At 40.2% G+C, this 21,549-nt stretch overlaps 1 protein-coding gene across 1 annotated transcript in view; it reads right to left on the bottom strand.

Annotated features, from left to right (window-relative positions):
• PARD3B (par-3 family cell polarity regulator beta) overlaps positions 1 to 21,549 on the bottom strand; it is a 902,602-nt gene that overhangs the window by 554,932 nt on the left and 326,121 nt on the right. Inside the window, exon 3 of the mRNA XM_079783005.1 lies at positions 18,537 to 18,708. Coding sequence (XP_079639131.1) covers positions 18,537 to 18,708 — 172 coding nt within the window. The remainder of the gene's footprint in view (positions 1 to 18,536; positions 18,709 to 21,549) is intronic.

Below are 21,549 nucleotides of genomic sequence, written 5' to 3'. Positions count from 1 at the left end.
AATTATCCACTGAAAAGGTCATTCCAATGACAATTATTCTTCCAGTTGATATATTAGGAATGTTTGCCCAAGAGAATTTTTTAAAAACTCTATAGAACAGACTGAGGAACTTTGAATAATCCTTACCTATAAAATCTAAAAATCACTTCGGAATGTCAGTAAGAATACACAATGCTAGTAATTACATGCTTTAGAAGTAGGATGTTGCCAAAGGTAATAACTAATTGCTTGATGATTTGCTCTTACTCAGAAATAGCTATCAGCCCCACACACAAAAAAAAATAATGTGGCCATGTGAGGGGTTGTCATGCTGGTCTTTACGTTCAGTTTGATGCATTAAGAAACTAGATTTAAGAGCTCAAAGGATGGTTACCGTGATTTATACCAGAAAAGTGATGATTAGTACAAATTAACAATTGCCAGTGCTGAAATAAATCCCAGTTTCGGGCTGGTTTGCACTATCCAGAAATTCACAGTGCCATAGACATGTCTTAAAGAGCAACGATTCAGAAGCCCGTTGTGAAAGCCTTATTCCCCGTACTTTTGCTGACTTCTATACCTGCAGTTGCTGAGGGTTCCTCTCCTCAGCAATGGCAGCTGACAGGGCTTAGTGAAATTAAGAAATCCAGAAACATTTGACTTGCCAGTAGAGGCCACTAACAAATTCTGCAAAAGATGCAACAAATCTGCCTCACCCTTGAGTCTTCTAGCACATGGCCCCACTCATGCCCTTTTTCAATACAATCCTGCTGCTTCCCCTCCTCACATCCTTTGTTACACGTGCACCTTCCAGACTTTTTGAGGTCCTCACTCCAAATGAAGCCAGCTTGGTACACAGGGCTCCATCACCATTTCCACTTCCTTCAAGTGGCTTTGGCATTTAACTACATTGGCAGGAGAAAGACCCTCTGTTGCTGATATCATGTAGGGTGGTTGATACTCAGTTCAATTTCAACAAGACCATCTGTCCATTTAGTCAGACTCTAGCCATGTCCACATCTGTGGTGCATGGCAACAATGCAAACATTTCATAAGTCCCTCCTTTTTGTTTTTCTACAAAATCTTAGCAATTGTGCATGCTCCCTGAGCTCAATGACTTCACACTTTGTTTCAGTTAATCGAGTGTGGAACCTTTTCTTCTAAACAAGAAGTTATCTCCTTTGACACCAATAGTGTCCACTCAACCACTTAAGCATTTAGCCTTGGTATTCAAGTTTATATAGATTACCATTCTGCAGAAAGATGAACATTAGGAGTTAACCAATTTTACTATATGGGCTTTAATACATAATTGCCCAAGAAAGGAAAGTTGAGAAAGATTGTAAGAGGGAAAAAAGAAAGGGGGGGAATAAAGGAGGATAGATGGGGGGTGTATGGAAGAGGGAAAATGAAAGAAAGCAAGGCAAGAAATAAAGAGATAAAGGAGAAAGGGAGAGGAGAGAGGGAGGGAGATTAAGCCAAAGAGTTCTTAATCTTATAGTGTATAATACTACTGCTTATGTGGTAGCAAAGATTTTGATGGAATTGGAACTGTGTAGGAACTTGGTGAATGAAGACACTATGAAGTCCTCTGGGGTGGCAGTGGGGTGAAGAGGGGAGTAATTTCCCCCCAATGGTTATTCCATGCCTCCTGCACATTGCTTCTGCCAGACTTAAGCTCAGTCTTTACACATCTCTCAGTTTATGCATCTATAGCACTAAACCCATATCTAAGTGTGTAAGTGGGTGGGAAGAGGGATTACAATTTCACATTTGCAATACTGAAATGACCCTTATCTTTCTAACCACATCTGTGCCCTCAGAGGAGAAATCTCCTCCTAATTCCAGACCTACTGGATGTCTGGCTACTGAATTAAACGCTTCCCAGAAAAGTAGATAACTCAGACATCCAAATAACATCATTTTTTGCCTTATCTGTTACACACACTTATCTTTAATATTAATGTTATTCATATTAAATACAGAAAGGGGACTTCTATCTCTCCTAGGGGCCCTGTCTATGAATGATCCGAATTTGAAACTCCTTGAAATCATTTTGCCAAATCTTCCCTGAGTATTACCCAATTTTAATTCCATTCAAACTCTCAACATAAAACTCCATCTATGTCAGTGATAAAGTAGCAGTGCTTATACATGGAAACATATGTGAAAAGTGTTTTAATTATTCTCAATTGACTAATGAGAAGATTTAAAAATCTTGACTAGTATTAATACAGTTTAACAAAGATCTATTCTTATTTGTCAAATCATGCAAGTAACAATCTCTTTAAAATAAATGTATTTTTACTTATACTTTTGCTAATTTGGCCATTAAATTATATATACAATGAGTGTACTCTCAGATATAAAACATTTTTTAAAGGTTTGATTTAGATAGCTCTATAGGTAATGAGACACCTGAATGTTTCTGCACAGATTCCTCTGTTGGCGAACCTTCCTTTTCCCGTATCGGTACAACACGCATGCACGCATGCGCTTTTTGGATGCATTCTCTACCAAAGCCTTAGTCTGAAACTTCATAACTTTCAATCCACAATGCACATGCAGTTAGAACCACAGTACAGAGACAGAAAACGTATTTGCTTAAGATTTAACAACACCAATATATTTCAGAATATAACTACAAAATAAGGAAATTCTTATATAATGCCTAAAAGTCATCATATTCAGTGCCCAGTAGCAACTATTTCAGCTTCAAGTCACTGTGCTATGAAAATTCAAGTAGCATCTCTTGGGAAAAAAAAATTAAGCTGTGCTTACTTACACTAAGTCCGGTGGCAAATGGAGGCAAATATACAGTTTCTCCAAGAAAACAAGACAAAAAGTGTCCCAATTATTTGTATACTCCAGGTGAAATAGTTTTTAGTTATTCTAGACTTAGATAATTATGTCTGGTAACATTTTAGACATATACAATTTGAAATTTCTCCCAAGTAAAATAAAACAAATAGAAAGACAATCCCTATAGAGTATATTACAATTTCTTAAGACATAACTTTTCATTAGAGTCGATGATTAATTCCTTTGAGGTGTATACTGATTTGGCCCTTAAGTGAATACACACAGTCAATTTAATACTGAATTGCTAGGCAGCATCTTCAGTCCATGACCCAGTTCTTTATCCATTTCCAAAGGTTGAATTAGAAAACATTCCTTTCTTTTTGTGTGTGTTTTTTTTTGCCATCCACCTAACTAAAATCTTCAAGCTTGACCTTACAGACAGTGAGAGACGAGGTGAGTTGGTTTGGGTGTGAAATGTGACCGAGTGTTTGGGTGGCAGCTGGAGCATGTTGCTGAGCCTGCCTGGGGGATGGGGGGGCTCTGCAGCTGTGCCCATGGCCACACTCACTACTGAGCCCCCCAGCCTGGTCGGCGAGTGGGAGAAAAGAGAGTGAACAGTATTTGGAGGCAAGCAGCTGACAGGTGTGTCACAGTATTCCCTATCAACAGTAAGTTCTAAGTTTTGCAAATGATTTATCTTTAAAAAATATAATTAGTGTGATTTTAAGGCTCTCTAATAATATTCCTCACATTCATTGCCTACAGCCACCCATTTAAAATGTTAGTTTAAATACTACTTATACCATCCATTGTAATAATTCAAACGATGAAGAAAGAAATAAAACAAAAAATGAAATTCTTTCTCCTTTGCAATATCAAGCTCAAATGCCTGAAGTTACTCTTATATAACACTTCTATTTTTTACTCTTTTAGTGGCTAATTGCTAATATAATAATTCCTTGAATTTTCCAACTTTAAGTAGCATCAGTTGATAAGGGACTTTCCTAATGACCCCCCCTTCTCTCTCCAATCATTCTGTACTACTTTTACTCCCTACTTCATTTAAGTTTTTGTTTAAATGCCACTATGCCATTCTCAGTACCAGACAACCCCTTTCTCCTTATTAAATAACTTTGGTGTTCTTCCAAGACTCTCAGCACTTTCCAACACACTATATAAATAACTCATCGTCAAATGTATTGTTTGTCTCCTATTAGGAGAACAGAACATTTTTGTATTTTTTGTTATTGTTTACTGTTATATTCCCAGCACCTAAAAATGTCTGGCATACACTAGTAGTTGTGTTCAATAAATATTTGTTGGATGAATTTTAATTAATTGCTGTGTTAATTTTTAATATCAAATTACTATAACTTTCTAAATCTTGGTATCTGGCAGGGTAGCTCCTCCAGCTTTACCATCTTCTCCAAGGTTGTCCTCTCAATTCTATCCCAACAACATCTCCGAGTTGTTGTTCCTTAAATGTCTGGTGAGTGGTGGTTAACCATTCGTACTTCTGAATGAAAAACTCAGTTGCTTAAAAATAGTAAGTAGCTTCAGTTTTTGTTGCCAACACATTGGTCTTTCCTGAGCAAGCCTCTCCTCTGAGTTAGGCAGGTGACATGATAAAGCATGTTCAGGGACAGGTCTCACTTTAACAAACATGCTCCTCTGTTAGAGGCAGGCAGGCTGTTCCTTCCCCCCACCTCCGCCCCCCAGTCATCCCTCAGAGCCAAAGGAGAAAGGCTTTACTCTAGAGTAGCCTGAAGTCTGAGTCACCTGTTAATCTGATCCTATCCACTTTCCATTTCCAGTGTTTTTATTAATTTACCTGCTCCCCCCCACACACATATATACTTTATTTGTACTTAAAACTGCCATTTCTATGAAAGTTTGGGAAGAAGAAGACACAAAATAAGTATATTCAATGTACTTTTTGTGAACTGAAAGCTGATATGCTTTGCTAAGTTATAAAGGTGGAGGAATTATAGTCAGCATAACAATAATCTATATGTATAAAAGCCCAGTGACCAGAACAGAACGACCGGAATAACCAGAATGACTGGTCGCTATGACGCGCACGGCAGCGGGTCAACCAGACTGATCATGGCCCCAGTTGTCCCCCCGCAATCTCTCGAAGCCCCTTCCCAGCTGGCCCCTCCCCCAATCTCCCCCCACCCCCTGATCAAGGGTGGGGCTGGCTGGCCAACCTCTCACATCCCTTCCCCCCCTGCCAGCCCGGCCCACTCAGCCCCCATTGGGGCAGGCCAGCCAGACCCCACCCGTGCATGAACTCATGCACCGGGCCTCTAGTATTATATAAAGGCAGGTGCTACATTTCAGTGTATTGTATATATAAATATCACCTAAGCTATGTCTCAAAAAAAGGTGAGAACAATTGCTGAATTGTGAACACGTTGAGAAACAAAGTGTATTTTAATGATTTCTATATTCCAATAGGTAAGTTCTATGCCAAAAGTATAATCAAATTTAAAAGATGATGGATCTCTACCAGCACCTTATAAAAAAGCAGTCACCTCAGAGAAGCAGACTAGGTGTTTGTGGTGGTAATCTACGTGTTGCTATGTAGGGCCATCCCCAGCCTTCTAAGCCCAGCTCTGGTCCCCAGGGACTGCCTTCCAGTCAGCACTCAGTGCATCACACAGGCCCGGTTCCTCCTGCTGAAGTAGGCTTTGGCCATTAGGAAGAAGCAGCAGGAGATCAGCAGGTAGGGGTATTAGGATGTTTCCTTCCCCTCCTCCCCACTGTGCTCCCTCTCAGCCAGCCTGGCCTTTGAAAGCGGAAGCACTGGGCAATACTAGGTCACAGGTTCTGATCCCCCAATGACCTCTCGCACACCTGCAGCTCTCACCAGACTGGTAGAGACTGTCTTCCCTGGCCCTTTTCAGGCCCGGGCTGGTAAGAGCTCTTCATTCTTTTTGGAACGTGAGTGCCTCACTTTCATAAATAATCCCATTTTTTAATTCTCCTCAATTACACCTTTGAGCACACCATCTGTTTCCTGTTGGCACCCTGATGATACAGAATTCTAGGTCAGTTGGGTGAGTGGAACAACATTAAAAATAAATTGTCATTCCCTTGTGTAAAGTATTGTCAAACACGAACAGCAGGAACTTATCAATTCTAAAAGAAAAGCCTTGTGAACAATATGCTGAATCAGTGTGAGGACATGAAAGTAAATACTTAAGTTAAGTAAAGATAAAAAGAATCAAAGCAATTACCCTTCCACAAATGTCTAGAAATGAGCACAGGGGTATTATTTGAAAATTTTGCAGCAATTATACTATTTCGATTAATGTCCCTGGGAATTGTTTTGGCTTCAATAAACCATTTACCATTTATCTTGAAAGCCTGAGAAGAGAAAAAAAAAAACAAAACTTTTTTTTTTTTTCTTAAGAGAAGGCATAAGATAACAAGAGAGAATATCATGGGTTGAGAGTTGAAAATGGGAAAAGGGGAGGACAAAATATAGATTGAAAAAACACAAGGGTAGTATGAGTTTTGTGTCCTTTTAGGTGTCCTATCTTCCAATGATCAATAATAAGTATAATGGTGAAAATAACAGTAACTAGTAGTTATTTACCATGTATTATATGACAGGCACTGCTTTAAGTGTTTCATATCTACATGAACCTCTTTTGATGCTCACAACTCCATTAGTCCATTACTAATATTATCCATTTTACAGATGAGAAAACTGAGATATAGTGAGGTTAAATAACTTGCCTAGGACCACCCAGCTTATAAAGGGCAAAGCCATATTTTATCTATGCAGTCTTACCCACTGGCTTATGATCATCACTTTTATACTATACCGCTGTAACATAAATGTTATACATAATCAATATCCTTCCCCATCCCTTGTTTCTTTTGGAAATAATGCATTGCCTACTTGCTCAACTCAAATATTAGAGAAGAAATAAACTCAGATATATTCAGGTTACATTTTAAGTACCAAGAAAAGAGCCAATTTTGAAGAAGATATGAATTCTAAGCAAGAATTCTGCCTAACCTCTCCTAACTTTTCACCTTGTAAAGACAGAACATAATCATGTCAAATATATGACAACTAGAGGCCCAGCGCGTGATTGAAATCGTGCAAGGAGGCGCCTACCTCCCACTGTGCGAGGAGGCACCCTGTGGGCCGTCGAGGGAGTCAGGCTGGACCTACACCGTGGGCAGTCGGGACCCGCGCCTGACTCGCGCAGTGCTGGCACTGTGGGAGTCAGGCCGGACTGGCGCCGCGGGTGGCCAGGACCCACGCCTGACTTCCACTCCAGACCCCCCCCCCCCACCCCCCAGCACCCCTGCCTGTGTCCGCTCCGGGCCACTGGAGCTGCCGCGCCGGCTTGGGCAGGCCCCCCTGTCTCTGTCTCTGTCTCCACTCCGGGCCTCACCTGCGTGTGCAACCTCCTCCTTCCGGGTTGTGACCTGTTACGGTGTCCTGGCCTAATTTGCATATTACCTCTTTATATATACCAAACATTGTCATATGATAAACATTATTTTTTAAAGTCAGAAAATAAGCCCTAAGTGGTTTGGTTCAGTGGATAGAGTGTCAGACAGTGGACTGACGGGTCCCAGGTTTGATTCTGGTCAAAGGCTTGTACCTCTGTTGCAGGCTTGATCTCTGGTCATGGTGGGGGCATGTGTGGTAGGCAACCAATTGATATGTATCTCTTACATCAATATTTCTCTCTGTCTCTCCCCCTCCCTTCTACTCTCTCTAAAAAAATCAATGGAAAAATATCCTCGGGTGAGGATTAACAAAAATAAATATATAAGTAAGTAAACAAATGAATGAATGAATGAATGTAAGGAAATAAGGTAATCTAGAAAGTTCTTTTTCAAAAAAATAATTTTTTTAAATATATTTTATTGATTTTTTACAAAGAGGAAGAGAGAGGGATAGAGAGCCAGAAACATCGATGAGAGAGAAACATCGATCAGCTGCCTCCTGCACACCCCCCACTGGGGATGTGCCCGCAACCAAGGTACATGCCCTTGACCGGAATCGAACCTGGGACCCCCGAGTCTGCAGGCCGACGCTCCATCCACTGAGCCAAACCGGTTTCGGCTCAAAAAAATAATTTTTGAGTTTGTTTTTGAAGAAGGTGGTGACTGACCTGAAAATGAGAAAAAACACACAAAACTCATTCTCTAGACCTCTCTAAGGAAATCTTCCAAGAGGATCAAGGTGCTCCTTGTCATTAGAGTCCACAAGGTAGAGGAATTCACTAACAGGATAAGCATGTTTAGACTTGGACACTCAACTGACAAATGGTGTTTTGAATCAGAAAAATAGAGGGACTGAACATAGAACTTTCCTGAACTTTATGTATCATGTTCACAAAGTAAGAAGAGGTATAGCCTATAGATTTAGAAAGGAAAAGATCACCCTAAGAGGTCTAATCAGTAATGCATGTGGTACTCAATCGAAAAGAAGCAAGGAGTGGGTCACTGACATCTGCTTCCTGCTTAGAGCCCAGCTAATTCTTTTGAACACTGTGTTTGCTGAGCTTACCAGGGTAGAAGTTTGGTTCCAAACTTCATTACCAATAATTAAAGGAGTACATATGATTGGAGAGTATATGAGGAAAATAATGAAAAGATGAATGGACAGATAAATAAATGTTCACCCATCAATCCATTAGGTCCTTGGAGACCCATCTTGGACAACAAAAGACATCACTGGTGGTAGTGGAAATACTTTGAATTTAGTTATTTCTTGCCACCTAATAGGACACAAAACTCACACTGCCCCAAATAGAGTCAATGAAAACTGGAATCACAGATAGTCTACAAACTTGAAGTGTATTATTTTCACGAACCTCCTCATCAACCAAAGACCCAAATAAAAGACACACAAGCTATGGAGAGACACTGCACATGACTAACAGCGCACACAGACATCTTTTATGTGCTTCTCAATTTACCTACGAGGTAACATCTTTTTTTAACTACAAGGCTTTACAATTGTTTGTTCTGTATTATTATAACAACCATTGTAAATTATAAAAACAGAAATCTAACCGAGTTAAGACGCTCACTCAGCAATTAATTTTAAGTCAACCAGCTTGCAGGCTGCTTGGAAATGAGTTCATGACTTTTTATTTTCCTCTGGTAGCCTAGCATAATAGTTTTCATCTTTTGGGCCAGCAATAAATACTTATTGATTAACTGAAGTCAGGGACAGACATGCCACCAACTTCTGTAGCACGGACATCAGACATACTGATTTCCACAGCCACGTCTGAAGCTCAGTCATCTACAAAGAGCAGATGTTAGTGGTGCAGATGCTGAACTGTGGCATAGGGGCGATGAACTGTAACACCAAACTAAAGTCCGGGGGTCAAAGGGCATTATTCCTGAACTGTGACTAAAATAAGAAATTTGCCTCATGATTTCAGACCTCTGGGGTAGAAAGTCTATTTGTTTTAAAAACACAAGAAGAGTTTAATTGATCATCGCAATTATGTAGAACCAGATGACACAAAGACATTCAGCTTGCTGTTATCCACGCCATTATTCAGACAAATAGTGCGAAAGGAGATGGAAACACCATTCTTACTAACAATTTCAAGAAATATGGAGACTGAAGTAATGGCTTCTTTTAGTCAATATTATCTTAAAATACCAAATACAAGTGTAACGATTTTAAATAAGCTGTGGTAAGGCAAAAAGCCTACTCACTTATTTTCCTTGATCATGCCCTTTTCTACATACATGCATTAAGTAATCAGAGTCAGCGTTTCCACATAAACAAAAAGAAAATAAGCAAGATATACCACATAATTTCCTTTACTTTAATTTTACACACAGAAAAAAACAAACACCCCACCATAAAGCCCCAAATTTCTTCCATATGTAAAGGAGTTTGAGTTTAACAGTCTCATTTTCATACAGAAGAATAATCAGATATTTTTTTTCATTTTACCTGTTTTTTTTTTTTTTTTCTGATAGCTATCAAGATTTTTCCCATTAAGTCCAGGAATAAGCAGAGTGAGAACTGTTTTCTGGTACCATATGATGGATGCATTGTTTCAGTGATAAACTGACAGGGTGTGGTGGCTGTATCTGGGAGGTTGTCTTCTTTTATCTGGTAAACATTAAAAAAGGGCAAACACAGAGAGATAGCTTTTCTTAAGGCAACTGCCAGCAAAGGCTGTCACCTTCCTTATCACCTTCGAATGTGAGAAGGAGCAGATCAAGCTGCATTGGTATTTCTTACTTCCATTGGGCCGAATCAAGATCTTAGTAAAATTTCAAATTGGGTATAGAGCAAGGAAATAACCAAATGTGTGCATATTGGGGCATAATTCATCATATGGCTTTATCAGATAAAGCAAATGAGAAAATCCTGAGCCAGTCATAAAAGCGTGTCCAACTCTGAGTGACTTGTCCTTAAGATGGATCTTCTGTAAATAATTAAATTAGTGGATTTTTTCCCCCTCTTCCCATCTGGGCAGAAAAAAAAAAGGTCATGCACGTACACACACACACACACACACACACACACACACACACACAGAAATAAATCCCAAAGGCTAAGCCTTCTGTTTAAGTTGTTAGTGCAAAAAAGGCTTTGCCATATATTGAATTATTAGCCAGATTCTTGAACTTCAAACTGCAAAAGAAAATCAGCACAGCTATTATAAATAATTTGTTTAGGTGTGATTAGAAATTTATGGGAAATGTAATCTATTTCATGGCCACAAAGATTTATGTGAATAAAAACCGGAGTCATATTGTTAAAAAGGTTTTAATACAGATAAGTAATTTGAAAGCATTTTGTAATAGACACGGGAAACCCTTTCCAGCTCTCAAACAGCAGCGCTTGTACTCAGGGAATGAGGAGCACTTACGCTGAGTGAACGCAGGGCCATGCTGCTGGGTCCTGTTTGGCTGTCAGACCACCTGGACTGAAGACCAGAAAAGCTGGGGCTGGTTACAAGAAAGGAAGATAGATGGGGCTGTAATGGTGGTAGGGAAGGGAGGAAGAAGGGATGCTGGGGTGTATGTGTGTGTGTCGGGGGGGGGGGGGGAGGCGGGGGAAGTCTTGCTTCTCTTTTACTAAAAGGACAAACTGCAAGTCATTTTATCTGTGGTCCAGGTAACTACAAGGAGTGGCTATGACTGCATGGCTAAAACATTTCCCTGCTCAGGGACGCGGCCCCTGCGAGCACAGCTTCCCAGGACTTGCTGTTAAAAGCAATCTGCCGAGGGGCTCGGAGACCCAGGGGTCTCATATCCAGTGAGCAGTAGGAAGGTGACCTTTCCCGCTGCTTGTTTATGAGGGATCTGCAGACTCCGGCTCAGTGTGGGTCCGGCAGCCGCAACAGGCCGAAGGGGAGATGGGGAACTCGCTGGTTTTTGTGTGTGGATTTTTTTTGTTTTGTTTTTTCTTGAGGTCATATAATCAACTTAGAAAATACAGCTGGAAAAGAACAAGAATGAAAGCTTGGTTTTTTTATACCCTATCTTACATTTGGGGGTAAATGGTTAAAGGCAAATTCCCTTTAATACTTTTTTATTAGAGTGCAACCATCTTAGTAACAATTTAGTTACTACACTGAGCCGTTAGATACAAGTACACAAAATGAAGGAAAAGAGACAAAAGGAGAACTGAATGAGGCAGCAAAAAATAAACGGAATTAAGACTAAAATACAAAGAAACCTGATAGGAAAAAGACAAAGAAAAATGTAGTTCTATTAAGAAGATGATCATTTTTTTATTTTTCTTGCTTAACTTTCTATAACTTAATAAATAAGATCTCATTTAAAAAGACATTCATAAGAATATAGGATATTTTCTAGCGAAAGTCATCTTATTTTTACACAATGTTGCGAAGTAACTGCCTGTGTAGGAAGTCTGCATGTATCCACCATGACCTGGAATTACTCAGAGGAGGCCATGCCAGGTATATTGAAAATCTTCTATTTGAATGCTCATTCACATTTGCATGTAGCTCACACAAACAAAAACTACTCCTGTGTGGTAATTCCCTTTACTATTTGTTAGGAGTTGCTTGTCTTTAGGTATTGATTCTATTCTTCCATTTAACCAAGAATCTCAGGCCCCTTTCCAGAGTATTAAAATTAAAAAAAAAAAATTCAATGCATAACCTGACCCATCCCCCCCTCCCCCAGGCAGCACTTCACCTATTCTGAAAACAAACTAAAATAAAATCCGATACCACAATCGCAAAAGAAGAACGATGCCTGAAATGGGTGAGTGACGCTGTGACCTCCTCAGTCCTGCTTTACTTACCGCCACACCAGAAAACACGCACACACTTTGTTGACTGGATGGCTATGACTGATTGATGATAGCCTGGTAAGGTTACCATAGCTAATTACAACATCATTCATCTAAGCCTGCGTGGAAAAAAAATACCAGGCTCCCGGGGAAGAAAAAGGAAAGAAAGAAACGCTATGCCATAGCTAGCTGTTAACTTTTGAATAATCAGCCGCAACAGGAAACAAATAGGATGAAACTCAACAACCAAATTATGACTTATGGATCCATCCAAGCAAATGACCTCAGTCCCCTGGTGATTTCAACTCTGAGTTGCACAGCCCACAGCCCAGCGCTCCCAGCAACAAGGGACCCTCACAGGCTTGTGCGCTTTGTAGTAGGAATTCAAAGGCTCCAGCAGCCGCCCAGCCCAGCCCAGCCCAGCCCTGAGCGTCAGTTCTGCTATGTGTGTGGTGTGAGCGTGTTTGTCTAGGATCAGATGCCAATACTTAAACTCCCATTACGGGCACAGCAGCTACTTACATACTGCAGCCTAATTAAAGGAATAAACTTCCCCCTTCTTTATTTTTTCCTGAAGATCAGTGCCATGAAGGGATTTGGTTTCGTTAAAAAACCCAGACAAATGTTCCCATATGCTTCCCTTATGCAGTAAATTGTCAGATTCGGAAGAAAACAGTCACGAGTCCCAACACTCATCTATGGCGATACGACGTTTTCTGAGAACTACTGAAAACAGAGAGCAAAGAACTCAGTGTTTTGAAAATAATGATAACAAACACACAAGCATAATTTCCATGTCGGTTCTGAAGCAGCACAAACACACGTGGAAACAATAAAGCATCTGAGGCACCTTCCAGCTTTCAAGTCTCAGAAACAAGAACCACTTTCAAATACAAAGTAGCTCATCTTCAAAGTTTAACACACGAGAGGGGAGTAAAGCTAATACCATTTCAACTCCCAACTTTAATCAGATCGCTTCATATCTGGGTAATAGAGATCACAGGAGTGGCAACAACCACGTTGAAAGGACTCTGTATCCTGACACACGGCTTGAATTAAATTGCTAAAATAATTATAACCAAAGAAATGCTTTCTCATGGAAGCCTGAACCCAACATAGCAAAGTTCAGTCAAGAAGTCCTTAGAAAAATTATCAACATGTCTAAACCAAAACTACTAATTAATTGGGGCCAGGGGAGGGAAACTGAGTCAGATTCAATGTTAGCTGGGCATTAATGAAATTCTCTGGGGACAGTGATGGCCCATAAAAGCAAGAAAGGCTCATGTTATAGATGAGAACACTGTGGTCCTCTGACATGTGGCGGTGACACATCAGGAAGTGACCTGGATGGTTGCAGATAAGAATATCCAATCCTATGAAATGCCAGAGGCATCCACTTTTGGGGGCTGGTGTTGGAAAAGGGTGGTCCTGATAGATATAGGTTAGATGACTTGTGTGGGAACACAGCAAGATGAAAATCTGTAGGGTTGGGAACCAGCTCCCTATCGCTGGTTCTCAAGGGTCAAGGACTGGGCCAACCTTGGGCTAGAAGGTCTTCTGGAGAACAGTACAAGGTCATAAAGGCAGCATAGGACCTACTGGGGGAAAGGCTCAAGAGCATATTCTTCCAAACTGCTACTCTATCTTATTTACAGGAGGTCCTACATGAAGACACTTGAAATGTCAAAAAGAGTACAACAATATCCACAGGACAGAAAAAGTCACCCAGGAATCCATTAGCATAATGCTTTTGGTGCCAGTTCCCCCAAAACACACATACGCCTGCATGCATTCACGCGTGTACACAAACTCATGGGATGAGGAGACAGGAGCAGATTCATTTCTGAAACCTAAAGAAGGTTTTAACCAAATGTTCTCCATCTTAATTTTCTAGTCTTTATTCCCTTATTAGCTTATGATTTGCAGCTATTCATAATATCTATTTATTACTTTACACTCTATCTCAATTCCAAAAGATATGAGGTGCTACTTTATCACATACCGTATTAAAAGTCATGGATAATTGAAATCTATAATTAATCCAAAAAGTGTCATGTAGTTGAAAGAGCACTGTACTAGGAGCCAAGAGGTGAAGGTTCCAACTCTAGTTCTTTAATCAAATAGTTATTTGGTATTAGAGCATACACTCTCTCTAAGCTTTTTTCTTTCTTTTTTCTTATTGTAAGGTAATGACAATTGTCTAGACAATTGCTGATCATAAAAAATCTATGGAACTGGCTATTTCTAGACCAGCATTTCATAAAGGTTGTTCTAAGGGTGCTAACAATTCTTTTGGTGGTGGTGGGGTTCTTTGCTGTAGGAATTGTAAAAAAAATTGGGATTTTCTGCTGCCTGCTCAACACTTTCTTCTCTGAAAGCACAACCAGTCCTATTTGGACAATAAATAAACATAAATGAAATAGAATAGCTTCTAGAACTTAAGTGCTCAATAAGTGTTATTTGTTAATGAACTAGAATCAAATATATGTTGAAATCCCGAAACATGTCAAAAAGTAACACTGGTTCCACAAAGAAGACTTAGACAATTCCTGGACTGGGTAATTCTAAAGCACAAATGGCCTCTGTGCATCTGATTCTTTGCTATTTCACCTGGTGTTCCACCATGTCTCTTCTTTTAAATAGGCTATTTAGCAACCTCTAGGCTATACAGTAAAAAGCATCAACCGATTTTAGAAACTTAGAATCTTTAAGTGTTCCAGTGATTTGCTAGTTAGGGCTGAGTCAGGACTTACTCATTTAGCATTACATTAGAAAATCCATTAGAAAATAAATGGTAGGAAATTATTTAGATGAATGAAGTTGGAATTGTGTGGTTGCCCACTTGATTTAAAACTCTTCTTACAAATTAAAAATATATACCCCATTAGCTTATAGGGCATAAAACTATAAACCTTTTTAGGCAAGTGGAACATTTCTTCAATGCATTTTGTACCACTTTATTGTTGAATAAAGAATTAAGACATTTATTTATTGTACATCTACTGTACTGTCTTAAAGATTTGGACAAGGCATCAAAACCAAGGTTAATATTTGAGCTTGAGCTTAAAGGGTGCATATGTTCACCAACTAGACAAGAGGCAAAAGGGGTGAGTACCTATAAGGCATGGAATTTGAAAACAGGTGGCACTTGGGGCACTGGTAAGTGGTTCATAGAGGCTGCATGTTAAGGTGACTGTAGGGGTGTGGCCAGGAATGAAAGTGGGCAGAGGAGGTAGCCAGGTCACGAAGAGCCTGAGTATGAACTTTCTGCATATTCTGTGCATAAATATTTCATCTTGGAAGATACAAAAAGAACAGCAGGGGCCACGTAGGGAAGGTTGTTGGTTTTTAACAGAATACTGCTGATGATTAGCTTGTGTTGGCAAAAGAGACATAAAAATTATACTGAACTTTGAGTATATTTTAACCCCCAATATAGGTCAAAATTTTTGGTGATTAATATGACCCAATCATAAAAATGTCTTGATTCCTAACATGTGTTAAATTGTGTCTCCTTAAGTGAGACAAGCAGGAGAGCTGGGGAGGATTAAATTCCCCGGCGTCCCGAAGGGGTCTCAAGGAAGAAACAACAGTGAGAATAGGCGCTTGTTTTTCTGCACCCGCCTGGGAGGGCGTATGGGCCCCATGACAAGCAGGGCCAGTTCCAATGGCCTCGGGGAGCTGAGTGGGGAGCAGGGCTGGGCTCCGTGTTTGGCATTTTATGTGCACAATGTTATGATGAATCGCTGGGACACAAATGCTGCTGCTTCTCCAACCGCCCCTCCCACTCTTCATGTAAACAGGATCTCAGGGGGGGCTGGCAGCACAGGCCCGGGAGGACCCATGGCTACGGGCTGCTGCCATGCACATCCCTCCATCCTGAGATGACGCCGGCCCAACTTATGACCACATCCTGCCCCGAGGCAACAGACAACAAACAAAACAAAACGGGTAGACACCAAAGCTGGCTGTGTTGCTTCCTTCTTCCATTTGTCACAGAAACTACATACATAGGCTTTTCCTTTGCTTTTAAAGTTCAAGATATGAAAAGCACTCAGTCTGATGGGACCCTGAGGGTCGATAAGGGATGATTTTGTCATTGTTCATCCCCGCCCAAATTCCTCCGGCGAATTGAGGAGCCACCTGCATCAGCTTACTAATGAGTTTGGACATGGTTCTCCACGCAGCAGGACGCCGCTGGAAACTGTTAAGCCGGGGCCATATAATCAGATTTGTGACTTAGGAAGGCGGCACTGGCAGAGCAGGGGTTACAGACAGCAGCACTGTCCAGAAAGGGGTGAGTTGGAGGCTTTGCAAGCGTCTGATTAATGATAAGGGTCTGGGTTGCTGCAATGGTGCGGACAAGACGGCTGGAGAAAGTGGAGATGGTGGGAAGGAAAAGGAGGAGCTGGAGATGATGCCATGATTTCAGACCTAGTCTCTGGGAGGCACACTGATCACCTAACAGTTAGCTCATCTCATCCTTGAATCCACAGCACGAGGGGGAATGGGACTTGAAGCCAACGAGTTAGCGTTTGCAGGGTTTTCATATGTATTCACCAAGTAAATCCCAGGAAAACTAAATCAATTATTTTATCCTATTTTTTCTTTTTTTTACAACAGCATATAAGAGGCACACAGCCAAATTGTTCCTGACACTGGGGCCAGTGTCAAATCCTGGCCTTGACATCTAACAGTTTTGTGATTTTTGATGAGTTCCTGAACTGCCCTGTGCCAGCCTTATCCCTTAAATGAAGGGAATGATAGAACTCAACTAAGTATCAAGATGCTTAAGTGAGTTGTTGTGAGTCAAGTATTTAGAATGATCCCTGCATGGTCTTAAGCTTAGTGCTTGTTGTGTAGTCACCATTAATAAATATTATTTTCTATCTCTGTCTTACCCCAAATCAGTATTAAAGGAGTAGAAAGTCCACTTGCAAAGAATTGAAACCTCAGCTTACTTCTTTCTCTTCCCGCATTCAATGTTATGTGCTCAGATGGTTCAACAAAAGAAACTAGGAAAAATCTGAAGAAAAAGAAACCTTTTCTCTGAGAATGCGCACAAGAAAGATAAAAACAAATTTCCCAGACACGAGCACTCCGAGGTGAGGTTTGGCCTTTTGAAGACCAAAGTGCTCGCTTATAAATAGAATATTAAAAGAAGCAAAGGCAATTTTCCCCTTTCGTCTTCCCTTATTGCCTAATTTTCCTCCCATCTCATTTGCATAATGGATAAAAAGGCATCCATTATGCAAATGAATGACAGGGCTGTGAAGTTGTTGAAGCCACAAACCTGGCTTCCCATGAAGAGAAGCCGCCCAGTGTCCGGGTTGCAGCAGACTGCTTCTCTCGCTTGCATTCCAACAAACAGGGGAGCATTATGGCGCCTATATAGATCACTACCATCCACCTGGTTCTTCTAAAAGGGGCCCCGCAGATGCTTCCCGGAAAATGAGAATTGTTGCGTGTAAAAGAAACGTGACAGTATACACTTTGTTTCAGATGTGAAAAACTCGTACTATGTACAGTTGTTACAACTTTAAGCATATGCTTTGCTTTAAAAGGCAAAGTGGAAAAGCCCCTGTTCTAGCTTGAGAATTAACCTGTAACAGGTGCTCAGAGCTGTCTCAAAATGTCTGCATACATTCAATAGGAATAAAAAACTGTTTTAAGTACCAAAATATTGAAGTTTTCAGAAACTTCATGCCGTTAAACTGACCTAAATTTATCTCTAAGCGGTATCACCAAACACTGACATATTATGTCTCTTACAATTGTCAATTCACTGAAACTTGAGAAGAATGTTTATTTTTCTCCTTCTACCCACACCTTCAAAACAAATATAACAAAAAAAGAATTCTGAGCACACTCACTGGGTGAGTTGCTCTTGTTTTAATAAACCGGTAGGGCAGAACTAAGAAACTAACTTCAAAATGTTTGGCCCAAACTCTGAGATATGTAGTTTGGGGAGAAAAAGAAGGTGGCAAAAACAGACATGACCTTTATTCCTAGAGTGGATTCCTTGACCATGCTTAGCTTATTCCAAATGACGTTTTCAGGGACTTAACCCTTTGCACTCAGATGTCGAGTGTGACTTGACACGGTTAGCAGTAGAATAAAGGAATCGAAAAAAGCAAGCGAGTGCAAAGGGTTAAAAAATAAAATAAAACGATTTTCACAGGCTGCAGAGGAATCACGTGCATTCCAATCCCTCCCCTATGATACTTCCAGGGCACACAGTTGAGGTTCAGATTCACCTGCCATTCAAGAAAAAATGCTATCGACTTCTCTGAGCCTCAACAACTGCAAAGAGCTATGTAAAACGTAATAATAATGTAGAGAAGAAACCAGTGGGTTTTTTTTAAAAGAAAGATCGCCAACAAGATAAGTAACAAAGTAGGAGCAACTCATAGTCAGCAAGGGGATATACTGTATATCAGCCAGGTGGCAAACATACCACAGAAAATACACATACCTAGTTTCAGAGCAGAAGGGGTTACTTCAATTTCCCCACCAACTGGTTTGAAGGCAGCCAGTTGGGCAGCCACTTCAGTCTCAAAGGCATCTGGGCTCTGGCGACCTGCTGGGTTTCCTCCGGGGCTCTCGAGCTTGTGGAGTGGTTCTTGTTCATCAAACACAGCAATCAGCTACAAATAAACCCAACAAGACCAATTACTAGTACTTCATTGGACACACACATCACCTGGGTACTGTATCTAGCTGTGATCTTTGGTTTCAATGAAAATGGCCTCTGAAAACTTAAAATGTTAATGTGACTGTACCCACAACTTTTAATTCAGAATTATGTCTAAAAGCACCGCGGCCAGGAAATAATGGATGGTGTGGCCTGCAATAGAGAACCGACTTTGGTTATCTCTCTTGAAGGAATGAAATGGCTGCCTCCTCCCCTCCCCTTTTCTAATAAGTCCTTTAAAGGACTCCAGTGTTGCTTTTAAGAGTTGTTCCAAAAACATAAAAGTTGAACATGCAGAAATGGAATGGTAGACATGATGAAATCCATAATTACATCTTTCCTTTTAGACGCAATCATAATAAACTGACAAAATGTGAATATTTACACACAATTTGTATTTACCTTGTACACACGCATAGATAACCCATTTTTATACATGCATTTAGGTTTGTTCGTTTCCCATATGACTGATCTTTGTTGACTGGTCCAAGTCCAATGAATTTCAATTTGAATGAGAATAAGCATCAGCACTTTAACCTAATTATTCTCATCTTCATCTCAATTTTATTTCACTGGAGACCTATGCTTCTTGTCATAAATATAAAAATGTTGGTCAATTTCCAAGTCATTTTTTATAAAATAAGAGCAAAATATCATAACATATCCCATTCATTGTGCAAACATCGCTGTGTAAAAAGTGAGGCAACCTGGCTGAGACTGCATTTTGGGCCAGCGGAGAGCACCACCATCAGGGAACCTCCGATGCCCCTTATCACTGGTGTGGAAAAGTCCAAACATGTGGACAGCTCAGGGATGCCCCTGTCAGCTCAGGAAAAGTGCAGTGTGTGTGCAAATTTGAAAACCACTAGTAAATCTCTATATATTTTTCATTCATTAAATAAAACAAACCTACTTATGATTCAAACATTTATTCAGGAAAAAGCCCTATTCATAGGGGAACCTTGTTGGCAATAGTTTTAATGACACAAGCGCAGGGGTAACCAATCAGAACATCATACATTCCAAGTTCAGTCTTTCAGAAGAAATGAATACAATTAGGGATATGTAAATTGGCTATTCAAAAATGATTTTCATAATTGACTACTCATTTCCAGTATGGAGACTTGTTTAATTGGAAAAGCCAATCCTCTCACCACAGGAAACAAATGCTAGTCCCCAGACATTATTTTTAATTCTTAAAATTGAACACACACATTTTCTATTTTTAATCAGCAGCACTGATGAACTGGTTTCAGAAAAGACTTAAATGGATTAATAATGAAAGATTATTCTAGTATAAGAATAATCCCTAGAACTATATCTATCTAATCATCTGGCCAAAGTGATGTTTAACATTGTAAATCCTGAAAAGGAAAATAAAATCAATTTTTAAATGTGATAGAAGTGTTATTTTCATCACTATTTCTGTGACAATTATAATTTCAACTTTATATATTGGTAAATTCTAACACGTTAGTAACATTTATTTTAATGCATCAATCAACTAAGAAAAGTGGCTTATTATATGGGTAGTATAAATAGTTTCATGTAAATTAAGGATCATACCTTACTTTTTCCTTTTGTTATATTATTAACTCAGTATATCCTATATATCTTAAATATTGGGGCAAAGAGAAAAAAATAAAATACTAAAGTATAATACAAAAGCTTAGCCCAGCTGGCATGCCACACGTTGAGCATCAACCTATGAACCAGGAGTTCACATTTCGATTCCTTCCATGTCAGGGCACATGCCTGGGTTGCAGGTTTGATCCCCAGCAGGGGGCATTCAGGAGGCAATCAATCAATGATTCTCTCTCATCATTGATGTCTCTATCTCTCCCTCGCTCTTCCTCTCTGAAACCAATAAAAAGCTTAAAATGGTAACTCATAAATCATTATCTATAGCTGCTATATAACATTTTTTTTCTTGAGATACTTTACTGATAACCATCTATATATATAAAAGGCTAATATGCTAAGTGTCCCTCCAACAGTCTGACTGCTTGCTATGACATGCACTGACCACCAGGGGGCAGACGCTCAATGAAGGAGCTGCCGTGATGCACACTGGCCATTTACAAAGAAACTGCACCAGGGTCCTGGCACCAATAAAGCAACACTCAGCTTCCCAGAAGTGGGACACAGGCCCTGCCACCACCGCGGAGCAACAGCCTACCAGATCACAGCACACAGCCTACCAGATCACAGCCAACACTGCTGAGACCCCACAGTGCAAAATGCGGCCCACAGCCCAGCCCAGCCCGGAAATGATTGCTGTGAGCAATTAAAGACAAATATAATGATGTCACGTAGCAACACCCAGCTTCCTCTCCTTAGCGACTAGCCTCCTTGAAGTCTCTTCAGCCCAGGAACACGGCTTGCTTTATAGCCAGGTGAAAACATTTTACACTTTAACCAAATGTCTGTGAAAGCATTTTTCTGTGCTTTATCTCATTTGATCCTCACAGAAGTCCTGGAGTAGGTAGATAGGAGACTCAATAGAATCCTATTTTCTTTTCATTAGCCGGAAAACGGAGATTTAAAAAGTTTAGAAACTTGACCCAACTGAAAAGAAGTAAGAAGTGGTGGACCTTGAAAATGACTTCAGGTTTTCTCTTTGTGCAGGATATAGTCAAACACTGCTGCAGTTAAATATTTTACCCTTTGTTCTCCTGCGTGATATAAAATAATAATCTGCTTTGTGTTGATATTTACTGCTGTGTTGCTGACAATTACCTGAAAGAGAAGTTGGGGTGCTTCACTGGGCTGGAAAAAGTTTAGCTAAATCAGA

This window comes from Cnephaeus nilssonii (genome assembly GCF_951640355.1).
Source record: "Cnephaeus nilssonii genome assembly, chromosome: 10".
Classification (NCBI taxonomy): Eukaryota; Metazoa; Chordata; class Mammalia; order Chiroptera; family Vespertilionidae; genus Cnephaeus; species Cnephaeus nilssonii.
This window is presented reverse-complemented; position numbering and strand designations above follow the sequence as displayed.